Source organism: Chiloscyllium punctatum, chromosome 4, assembly GCF_047496795.1.
Source record: "Chiloscyllium punctatum isolate Juve2018m chromosome 4, sChiPun1.3, whole genome shotgun sequence".
Taxonomy (NCBI): domain Eukaryota; kingdom Metazoa; phylum Chordata; class Chondrichthyes; order Orectolobiformes; family Hemiscylliidae; genus Chiloscyllium; species Chiloscyllium punctatum.
The window spans coordinates 1,974,166-1,986,432 of record NC_092742.1 but is presented as its reverse complement, the minus strand read 5'-3'; the positions used below and the strand labels follow the sequence as shown (position 1 = coordinate 1,986,432).

The 12,267-nt window shown below is 41.8% G+C and overlaps 1 protein-coding gene across 4 annotated transcripts in view; it reads left to right on the top strand.

Moving 5' to 3' along the window:
- tmem63c (transmembrane protein 63C) overlaps positions 1-12,267 on the top strand; it is a 400,240-nt gene that overhangs the window by 187,144 nt on the left and 200,829 nt on the right. For all 4 annotated transcript variants that reach the window (XM_072567924.1, XM_072567925.1, XM_072567923.1 and 1 more), the window contains 2 exons: positions 8,928-8,979; positions 9,261-9,369. In XM_072567924.1, coding sequence (XP_072424025.1) covers positions 8,928-8,979; positions 9,261-9,369 — 161 coding nt within the window. The remainder of the gene's footprint in view (positions 1-8,927; positions 8,980-9,260; positions 9,370-12,267) is intronic.

The following is a 12,267-nucleotide window of genomic DNA, read 5'->3' as shown; positions in this document are numbered from 1 at the left end:
GCTCTACCCTCATCCACATGCTTGGTCCCGCAGGGTTCGGTGCTGGGGCCACAGCTGTTCGCATTATATATTAATGATTTGGATGAGGGAACCGGGGGCATTCTAGCGAAGTTTGCCGATGATACGAAGTTAGGTAGACAGGCAGGTAGTACTGAGGAAGTGGGGAGGCTGCAGAAGGATCTAGACAGGTTGGGAGAGTGGTCCAGGAAATGGCTGATGGAATTTAACGTGAGCAAGTGCGAGGTCTTGCACTTTGGCAAAAAGAATAAAAGCATGGACTACTTTCTAAATGGTGAGAAAATTAATAAAGCCAAAGCACAAAGGGATCTGGGAGTGCTAGTCGAGGATTCTCTAAAGGTAAACATGCAGGTTGAGTCTGTGATTAAGAAAGCGAATGCAATGTTGTCTCTTATCTCAAGAGGGTTGGAATATAAAAGCAGAGATGTACTACTAAGACTTTATAAAGCTCTGGTTAGGCCCCATTTGGAGTACTGTGTCCAGTTTTGGTCCCCACACCTCAGGAAGGACATACTGGCACTGGAACGTGTCCAGCGGAGATTCACACGGATGATCCCTGGAATGACAGGTCTAGCATATGAGGAACGGCTGAGGATACTGGGATTGTATTCGTTGGAGTTTAGAAGATTAAGGGGAGACTTAATAGAGACGTACAAAATAATACATGGCTTTGAAAAGGTGGATGCTAGGAAATTGTTTCCGTTAGATGAGGAGACTAGGACCCGTGGACACAGCCTTAGAATTAGAGGGGGTCATTTCAGAACAGAAATGCGGAGACATTTCTTCAGCCAGAGAGTGGTGGGCCTGTGGAATTCATTGCCACGGTTTGCAGTGGAAGCCGGGACGCTAAATGTCTTCAAGACCGAGATTGATAGATTCTTGTTGTCTAGAGGAATTAAGGGCTACGGGGAGAACGCTGGTAAGTGAGCTGAAATGCGCATCAGCCATGATTGAATGGCGGAGTGGACCCGATGGGCCGAATGGCCTTACTTCCACTCCTATGTCTTATGGTCTTATGGTCTTATGTTTATGATTCTATGATCTCTGGAGCAGGTGGAATTTGAACCTGGATCTTCTGATCTCTCGCTCAGAGGTAGGGACACTACCACTGTACAACAAGATCTTTTAGGGTAAAGTTGTTATAACAGAGTACTTAGACAAGTTTCGGTAATCAGACAGAGTCAGCATGGTTTTGTGTCTGGAAAATTGAGTTAACTATTTTTTTGAAGAAGTAACATGTGCCATGGATAAAGGTAACCATTGGATGTGCTGTGTTTAGATTTCCAGAAGGCAGTCTGTAAGGAACCACGGGGTAAAAGCAATGACTGCAGATGCTGGAAACCAGAGTCTAGATCAGAGTGGTGCTGGAAAAGCACAGCAGTTCAGACAGCATCCGAGGGGCAGGAAAATCGACATTTCGGGCAAAAGCCCTTCATCAGGAATACAGGCAGAGTGCCTGAAGGGTGGAGAGATAAATGAGAGGAGGGTGGAGGTGGGGAGAAGTAGCATAGAGTGCAATAGGTGAAATGATTTATTTTGGCAGAAAGAATAAAAATGAAGCATATTACCTAATTGGTGAGAATTTGCAGAGTTCTGAGATGCAGTAAGATTTGTGTGTCCTTGTGCATGAATTGTGAAAAACTAATATGTGAATAAAATAAATTTATCATAGACATGATTGCCTCTGCATGAATTCATGCTGACTTTGTGACTAAGTTTTTCTAAATGCTCTGCTATTACATCCTTTATAATAAACGCTATTCATTTCCCAGTGACAGATGTTAAGGTAATGGCTCAGAGCTACCTGTTTTTTGTCTTCTTCTGTTTTTAACTAAAGGTGTTACATTTCAATTTTCCAATCCTTTGGGACTTTTCTAGAAGACTATTACCACTGCATCCATTATCTTTGCATCTACTTCGTTTAAAATCTTAGGATGCATCCAATCAGGTCCAAGGGACTTATCAGCCCTTAACCACATAAGTTTACCACATTAAGACCATAAGACCATAAGACATAGGAGTGGATGTAAGGCCATTCGGCCCATCGAGTCCACTCTGCCATTCAATCATGGCTGATGGGCACTTCAACTCAACTTACCGCATTCTCCCCGTAGCCCTTAATTCCTTTTGACATCAAGAATTTATCAATCTCTGCCTTGAAGACATTTAGCGTCCCGGCCTCCACTGCACTCTGCGGCAATGAATTCCACAGGCCTACCACTCTCTGGCTGAAGAAATGTCTCCGCATTTCTGTTCTGAAATGACCCCCTCTAATTCTAAGGCTGTGTCCACGGGTCCTACTCTCCTCGCCTAACGGAAACAATTTCCTAGCGTCCACCCTTTTCAAGCCATTACTTCCTCTCGAGTGATATTCATTGTGTGTATTCCCCCCCACCCCCAAAAATCCACTTTAGCCCTTTGATTATTTAGCGTTTTTGGAATTTTTTAGTTTACCGTGCAGACTAATACAAATACAAAGTACTTATTCAACTCTCCTGCCCTTTCCTGGCTCCCCATTATTGATTCCCCAGCCTTAATCTCTAAAATCGCCACGTTCACTGTTATGTTTGTCTGCTTTTCATATATTTAAAGAAGCTCTTAATATCAGTTTTTATGTTATTAGCTAGTTTGACCTCAGTGTATATTTTCCGTTTTCTTGGATATCTTTTGTTGGCTTTTAAAACTTTCCCAGTTCTCTGAGTCACCTCTGCAATATAATATGGTTTTCTTTCATGCTGTCCTTAATTTCTTTGGTTAACCATGATTGGTTTATGCTCTGCCTAGAATCCTTCTTAACCTCTAGGATATATCCTTGATGAGAGTCATGAAGTTTTGTTTTAAAAATACCTGCCGTTGTTTATCAGTTATCTTTTCTGCTAAACTCCTTTCCCGTCCCCTCTAGCCAACTCTGCCTTCGTATCACAGTTGTTTCCGACTCCGGGTTTGTTCGCTCTCAATCTGAATGCCACATTCTACCATGTTATGGCCTCTGTTCCCAAGAGGATCTTTTATTCTGAGATAATTTATTAAACCTGTCTCATTATATACATTAGCATTTCCAAACAAATCTAATCCCTAGATGTATCCATAATGTTATAAAACTGGTATACAGGTACAGCATGGAATAAGGAAGACATTTTTGGCATTTTTTGCTTAAGGACTAAAAAGTGTTGCTGCAACTCTACAAAACATTATTGAGACAGCACCTGGTGAATTGTGTACAATTTTGGTCCCTTAATTGAGGAGGGATGTAGTTGTATTTGAGGCCGTTCAGAGGACGTTCTTACGTTCTTTAGATTGATTCCAGAGATAAGGGATTTATCTTATGAAAGAGATTGATTAGTGGAGTTTTGTAGAATGAGAGTAGATCTAACTGAGGTATAGAAGGTACTAAAGGGCATTGACAAAGTCGACTTAGAAAGGATGTTTCCTTGTGTGGGGCAATCTAGAATGAGAGGTTATAATTTTAAGGTAAAGGGAGCAGATTTAAAACAGAGATGAGGAGAAATTACTTCTCTCAAAATGTCACGAATCTATGAAATTTACTACCCCAGAGTGGAATGGATGCCGGTACTTTGAGTAAATTTAAGGAGGAGACAGATTTTTACTAGTAATGGGTTGAAGAGTAATAGAGAGCAGGCAACAAAGTGAAAAGTGGAATCCACTTGAATTCTTTTTGGATGTAACTTGCAGAGTTTATGGAGATCCAATGGACATTGTTTCTTTGGATTTTCAGAAGGCTTTTGACAAAGTCCCACATAAGAAATTGCCATGTAAAATTAAAGCACAAGGAATTGGGGATAGTGTATTCAGATAAATGGAAAACTGGTTGGCTAACACGTACAAAGAGTAGAAATGAAATTTGATTGATCTTCAGCTTGCCCCCTTTGCAGCAAGAACATCCCTTCTCAGATAAGGAAAGATAACAGTAAGTTTCTAATTAGCAGGCAGTCACTAGCCGGTACCAGAGGGATCAGTGCTTGGACTCCAGCTATTCACAATGTGTATTAATGAGTTAGATGAGAGAAATGTAGTAGTTCCAAGGTCACAGACAACCATAAAACTGAGTGGCTGGGTAAGCTGTGAGGAGGATGCAGAGATGCTTCAGTGTGATTTGGACAAGCTGAGTATGTGGGAGGATGCATGGCAGTTACTGTTTAATGTGTACAGATGTGAGGTCACCCACTTTGGTAGCAAGGCACATTATTACCTAAATGACTATAAATTAAGTGAGGTGAATGTGTAATGGTACCTGGTGTCCTTGTATACCAGTCATTGAAAATAAGCATGCTGGTGCAGCAAGTGATGAAGAAGGTTAATATCATGTTCGTCTTTATAGCAAGAGGATTTGGGTACGAAAACAGAGTCTTGGTGAGACCACATCTGGAGTATTTGTGTGCAGCTTTGGTCTGTTTATCTGAGGAAGGATGTTATTGCTATAGAGAGAGTGCAGTGAAGATTTACTCAACTGATTCCTGGGATGGCAGGACTGATGTAAGAGGAGCAGTTCAATTGCTTCAAACTACATTTGGTGGAGTTCAGATGAATGAGGGGGGATCTCATGGAAACCTATTAAATCCAAACAGGACTACACAGGCTAGGTGCAGGAAGAATGCTCCCAATGGCAGGTGACTCTAGAACTAGGGGCCACAGTCTAAGAATATGGAGGTTAACCATTCTTAGAACTGAGATGTGGATAAATTTCTTCACCCAGAAAGTGGTGAGCCTAGGGAGTATGATACCATAAACAGCAAACCCATTAGACCAAAAGAGCATAAGACATAGGAGTAGAAGCAAGGCCATTCGGCCGATTAAGTCCACTCTGCCATTTTATCATGGCTCATGGATGTTTCAATTCCACTTACCGCACTCTCTCTATAGCCCTCATTCCTCTTATTAGCTCTCTCTGTAGCAAGATCAAGAATTTATCAATTTCTGCTTTGAAGACATTCAACATTCAGGCCTCCACTGCACTCCATGGCAATGAATTCCACAGGCCCACCACTCTCTGGCTGAAGAAATGTTTTCTCATTTCTGTTCTAAATTGACCCCCTCTAATTTTAAGGCCATGCCCATGGGTCCTAGTCTCCCCACCTAACAGAAACAACTTCCCAGCATCCACCCTTTCTAAGCCATGCATTACCTTGTAATTTTCTATTAGATCTCCCCTCAACCTTCTAAACTACAATGAATACAGTCCCAGGATCCTTAGCCGTTCATCATATGTTAGGCCTACCATTCCAGGGGTCATCCGTGTGAATCTCTGCTGTGGTCCAGTGCCGGTATGTTCTTCCTGAGGTGTGGGAAAATTGGACACAGTATTCTAAATGGGGCCTAACCAGAGCTTTATGAAGTCTTAGTAGCACATCACTGCTTTTATATTCCAACCCTCTTGAGATAAATGACAACATTATTTGTGCTTTCTTAATCACGGACTCAACCTGCAAATCAACCTTTACAGAATCCTGGACTAGCACTCCCGGATCCCTTCGTACTTTGGCTTTATGAATTTTCTCACCATTTAAAAAATAGTCCATGCCTGTTTTTTTTTTCCAAAGTGCAAGACTTTGCACTTGCTCACGTTAAATTTCATCAGCACATTTCCTGGACCACTCTCCTAAACTGTCTAAATCTTTCTGCAGCCTCCCTACCTCCTCAGAACTACCTACCTGTCCACCTAACTTCGTACCATCACCAGAATGCCCCCAGCCCCTTCATCCAGATCATTAATGTATCAAGTGAACAGCTGCGGCCCTAACACTGAACCCTGCGGGACACCGCTCGTCACCGGCTGTCATTTCTAAAAAGAACCTCTTATTCCAACTCTCTGCCTTCTGTCAGACAGCCAATCCTCAATCCATGCCAGTAGCTCACCTCGAACACCATGGGCCCTCACCTTATTCAGCAGCCTTCCGTGAGGCACCTTATCAAAGGTCTTTTGGAAGTCTAGATAGACCACATCCACTGGGTTTCCCTGGTCTAACCTACTTGTTATTTCCTCAAAGATTTCTAACAGGTTTGTCAGGCACAACCTCCCCTTACTAAATCAATGCTGAATTGTTCTAATCTGACCTGCACTTCTTAGAATTTAGAAATTTCATCCTTAACGATGGATTCTAACATTTTACCCACAACCGAGTTTAGGCTAATCAGCCTATAATTTACCATCTTTTGTCTTGATTCTTTCTTGAACAAGGGGGTTGCAACAATGATTTTCCAATCATTTGGGACTTTCCCTGAGTCCAGTGATTTTTGAAAGATCACAACCAATGCCTCCGCTATTTCTTCAGTCACCTCCCTCAGAACTCTAGGGTGTAGCCCATCGGGACCAGGAGATTTATCAATTTTTAGACCTTTTAGCTTTTTGAGCACTTTCTTCTTTGTTATGGCTACCATACTCAACTCTACCCCTTGACTCTCCTTAATTGTTGGGATATTACACGTGTCTTCCACTTTGAAGACTGACACAAAATACTTATTAAGTTCTTCAGCTATTTCTTTATCTCCCATCACTAGCCTTCCTGCATCAATGTGGAGCGGCCCAATTTCTACTTTTGCCTCTTGTTTGTTTCTTATGTATTGAAAGAAACTTTTACTATAATTTCTAATATTACTGGCTAGCTTACCTTCATAGTTGATCTTCTCCTTCCTTATTTCTCTCTTTGTTATCCTGTGTTTGTTTTTGTAGCCTTCCCAATCTTCTGATTTCCCAGTGCTCTTGGCCACTTTATATGCTCTCTCCTTTTCTATCGTACATTTCCTGACTTCTTGACAGTAAGTGAACTCACTAGGCCATGTGGCAACTGACCCTCTAAAAAATTCAACTCAACTCGAAGGTAGTCAAGAAAGGGTAATATTCAGCTCAAAGGCTTGGTCATCCCAATATGTCATTGGAAGAAGTTTCTATTCTATTTAGTCCTGGATGTCAGATAAACAGTCTCATTTAGAGAAATGCAGGGATTGAGAAAGGTGCTGGTAAGGTAAGGCTGTGTGTTGTCAGCAGATGTGTGGCCTGCATTTCCATTCCTGAGACGAGACAAGACTAGACTTGAGATAATTAACGGGTCTGCAAACCCGACTTGGAGCAAAGTACTCCGGATAGTTGAAATTTTGTCCTGATGGAGTTAATGATAAGTGGATTTGGACCTTCTAACCTCAGGAAAGATTTGTTGGCAATAAAAGGAGCCGCTGGGTGAGGAAGCAGGCTGTGAACTATCATTAAAAGAACTAAAATAAAAGCCATCTCTCCAGCCCTCACCCTTCACACTCCCTCAGCTCCCCTCTACACTGTCCATTCCCTGTCCATGCAGCACCATGCCCTCCATGACCCCTTGTACTGTCCACACTTACCTATGGCCTACAACTGAGCTGTCTCTTGGCCTCATACCTTATACTAGTCAATGCACGATTACCCAACGTAATGTAACAAAGAACTGCAGATGCTGGAGAGATCTGAAACATGTTCAGAACTTGCTGGTGAAATTCAGAACAATTCTGATGAAGAGTCACCAGAATTGACACGTTAACTCTGCTTTCTTCCCACAAATGCTGCTAAACCTGCTGAGTTTCTCCAGCAATTTCTGTTTTTGTTTTCCACCAACCAACAAATGCCCCTTTGCCCATCCCATGCCAATGTGTAGCCCCTAAGCTAAATTGGTGCAAACTCTTGCCTTCCTCTGCACCCCATCAACCATCTTTTCTTTACACCATCAATGCCAAATCACACAGTATCCACCCACATACTGACATCAGGACCTATGTGAAACAAGATGTAGTTCTAAGTATTTATTAACGATTACACTCATTCATAAAAAAAATCATTCACTCCCTTTTCATTCATTCAGGTGCTTAATCCATTATAAAAATGAGCATATTTAGAGGTGTCAATCAAAATATGGGCCGATAGTTTGTCAAACAGGTAATGGATCACAAATCCCTTAATAAATGAAATAGCAAGAGCTGACTTTTATATTACATTACAGATAATTATTTCAAAATATTAGAGGGCAGGCGAATTAATCATCATGCTATTTTGACAGCTGCAATATGATTATCCCCTTAGGCATGTTCATATCTGCTTCTAACATCCCAAAGGACATCGTACTTTTACTAAAGCTGTTCCTGGACCTATATAAAGGGTGACCTAATTATAATTAATATCTCTGGCAGCTTTAGACCTTCACCTAAAACATGTGATGGCCACTGTTTTGATATCCAGTATTGGAATTGCATCTTCCTGAAGGCAGCACCACTTTAGCATGTGCATCTGCCACCATGGACCATGGATATAAAAACCTGGTGACAAGCTTGGAGTTAGGACATCAGTAGTCATGTCTCCAGCACCATTTTGGCTAAGGTGGAGACCCTGTTTTGCATTATGAACAGTCAGACCTATGTTTTACATAATATCTCCAAAGGGAAGCATGTGAGTGAGAAATAAGAGGGGACCAAGGGTTGATCCTTTGAGACACCAGAGCTAATGGTGTAAGAGCAGGAAGACAAATTATACTCTGTATATGGTTTGTGTAGATGAGAATAGAATCAAGCAAGTGCAGTCTCAGCATGATTGAGGAATATTGGAGCAGCCTGGTGTGGTTTAGTGGGAATAGAGTCAAAGGAACTAGAGGTGGACAAGATTTAATTCAGATAGAGCATGAGGAGAGATAGAAGAGTCCAGAGTTAAGGTAAGGGACCTTTAGACAAAGGTGCAGTGTGTAGGACAGGCTGGGGAAAGGGTACTCGGAAAAGGAAATATGCAAGGGGAGGTTAGACTTGGGTTGAAGGTGCTGTGTAATACTGTTGTCTCCAGCGGTTACTGATATTCAACGTTGTCTGTAGGTAGAGATGATTCAGTGCTATGTTTAAGACCATGTGGAGCTGTCACTGACTAATGAATGTTTGCCTTCCAGGTAACAGCCCGCAACATTTTGGCCGTACCACCATTGCAAATGTCCCTGCAGAGTGAGTGAACACTGGCTGGTGGTGGCCATTGACTGACCACCTTCCAATTTGTCCACCCCTCCCTTCCCTTCCCATCCAGTGCCTGCTAACCTGTTCCAATCTTGATGCCATTCTCTCTGCTCTTCTGCCTCCCTGCCCACAGCACCCTGCACCTCAATTGCAATGTCCATACCCAAGCCCCATCCTCTGTCCCATCCCTCAGGCTACTCCTCTGTATGCCCCTCTTCCTCAGACCCACGTTCTGATTCCTCCTCTCATGTATGATTACACTTGTTTTCCAGTGATCGACTGCTCTGGTTACACAGTATCTTTGCACTTCTTTACTTCATAGTAACTGTGATCTGCATGGGTCATCATTCTCTGCAGTTGGATTACAAAGACAATGAAAAGGTGAGTTTCAAACAGATGAACAACTTGGTCTTTTGGAATAGGAGACAAGAGGGAGTGAAGAATTAGCAACAGTGCCTGAAGTTACAGTTTGAAAACTTCCAAGAGCCCAGCATTCTGGAACTGAATGCCAGAATTCCTCTCCTTACAAAAAAATCATCCAGTCCTTCCCTTACCCTGTAGTAATTAATTCCACAAACCTATTTGATGTAAAATGTTACTTAAATTACCTTTTTTCTTTTGACACTTATTTATCCCTTTCTTAAATACACTCAATAACTTATGCGACAATGACCTCCATAGACTCGCCACCCTGTGACTGAAGAAATTCTTTCTCATCTCAATTCTAATGGGTCGTCCCTTCACTGTGCCCTTGGGCCTTAGTTTCTCTTAATGGTGAAAACATCTTCTCCACGTTGATTCTTTCCAGACCTCTCAGTATTCTGGGTTTGTTGCTGAGAAAGCAGTGGACTGTGTTCATTGGGTGCTCGTTCTTTTTGAATATATTGTATAGGTTATTTTTGTCTGCTCTTCATAGTTCCTCTGTGTTGTAGTGTGTTTCTATGAGCCACTACCAAAGAACAGGTACCTGATGAACACAGTCCGCTAATTTCTCAGCAACAAAGCTAAACAAGCAGACAAGACAAGTCCAGAAACCCTAGCCACTCTCCCCTACATCTCGAAAATGACTGCCTGACTACTCAGGCCTCTTGGCATCATCAAACAAACAAAACCAATATCATTTTCAAAATACCGTGCAAGAACTGTAATGAACACTAAATTTGACAAACAGGCAGAAAACTAGCCTCTAGGATACATGAGCATTAACTAGCCACAAAAAGACATGACCCACTCTCACTAGTATCCTTACACACAGATGAGGAAGGACACCACTTCGACTGGGACAACACATCCATCCTAGGACAAGTCAAACAGAGACATGCACGAGACTTCCTAAAACATGGCTCTCCAACCGGAACTCTATCAACAAACACATTGACTTGGATCCCATTTAACACCCTCTGAGAAAAAGAACAGGAAATGATGTCATTCATCGGAAATTACATCGCCAGCCCAAGGAACTCTAAACACATAAATATAAAATGGGCCACACCACCAGTGCTTCATCCGGAGGCTCAGTGATGATGTTACTGTGTATGGTGACAAAACGTCTGAAAACGGACCTTCCACCTCAGCGAACAAACCTATGTCCAGAATCTCAACCTGAGCTACAAGTCTTCTCAAAACTCGATAACTATATTCTGCGTTCTGTTCTGATTCCCTGATGTACTAAAGTAAGGTGTGATTTGTCAGGTTAGCACACAAAACAGTACCTTTCACTGTATCTCGGTGTATGTGACAATAATAAATCAAATCAAATCATCTTCCCTGCTCAGCTACCCTTACAGACAGCTCTGGCCAGGTGCTATCTCATGTCCTTATAGTCACCTTTACTCAGTTGTAACATCGTTCCAGCTTCTCCATCTCAAACTGCAGGGTGAATTGTATCATATTATGGTCACTGCCCCTTAGGGGTTCCTGTACCTTTGGCCTCCTAATCCAGTTTATCTCATTACATATCAATAAATTCAGAATTCCCTGTTGCCTAGTGGGCTCCACCACAAGCTGTTTTCTTCCTGGTTCCCCATTTGAATCAAGGGGTTATTTTTGCTAATTTCAATCTCATGGGTGTATTTCCTGAATCGAGGGTCTTAAACTTGATCAGCCACCTTGGTTAAGATTCTAGAATGATGTCCATATGGACTTGGTAACTTGTCAGCCACAGTGCAGATCAAATGGCTCAGTACCACTACCCTCATGGTTGTAATTTTGCTAAATTCATCTCCCCCTTCACTTTGTGTATCCTCCATAGTGAAGACAGAATCAAAATATTTGTAGATCTCATGTACCTTTTTTTAAATTATCGACCATGAACTCCCCACTCTCACTCTCTGGAGGACCAACATTCATTTTACTAGCATTTTTCCATTTTGATTGCCAGTAGAAACTCTTGCTATCTGCTTTTACATTGGAAGCTAATTTCCTTTGATCCACTAGTTTCTTCCTCCTGATTAACCTTTTATTCATTCTCTGCTGGTCATCATTTCATGCCCATAGTTGCCCTTAACTAGGTTTAAAAGGCTAGTCTCAGTCCCAGTCTTCTCCTGTTCAAACTGGAATTAAAGTTCAGTTATTTCAGTCGCTGCTATCTCGAGGAGCCTTAACGCTGGGGTCATTAATTCATTCTGTCTCATTACACAATACTGAGTCCAATATAACCTGCTCTCTGGTTAGTTCCAAAATGTGCTGTAAGAAACTGTCTTGAAAACATTTTATGAACTTCTCAATTAAGCTGCTACTGAAATCTGATTTTTCAAATTTATATGTGGATTAAGATGACTTATGAGTATTGTTGATCCTGTATTGTAATCACCCAGTATTTATTTTTGTGTACCTCGTCCTGAATTGTGGTCACTGTTAGGGGGCCTGTATACCACCTCCACTAGTGACTTGTTTCTCCTATTATTTCTGATCTCCAGACAAACCTTTTCTACGTCCTGATTTCCTGAACCAAAGTCATCTCCAACTATTGCAGAAGTACCATCATTGATTAATAGTGCTAACCCATCACTTTTACCTAGTTTTCTATTCTTCTTAAATGTCATATATCCCTCATTATTCAGGACCCAATCCTTGTTATCCTACTGCCCCATCTCTGTAATAACTATCATATTTATTTACTTCCCTGGGCACTATCCATTTACTTACTTTGTTTTCAACTTCGGTCTTCCCTGGCTGCAGATATGTCTAAGGCCAAAGGGCATAATTTTAAGTGAGGAGTAACTGGTTAGAGACGATCTGAGGAAAGTGCTTTCCATCCCGAGTGTGGTAGAGGTATGG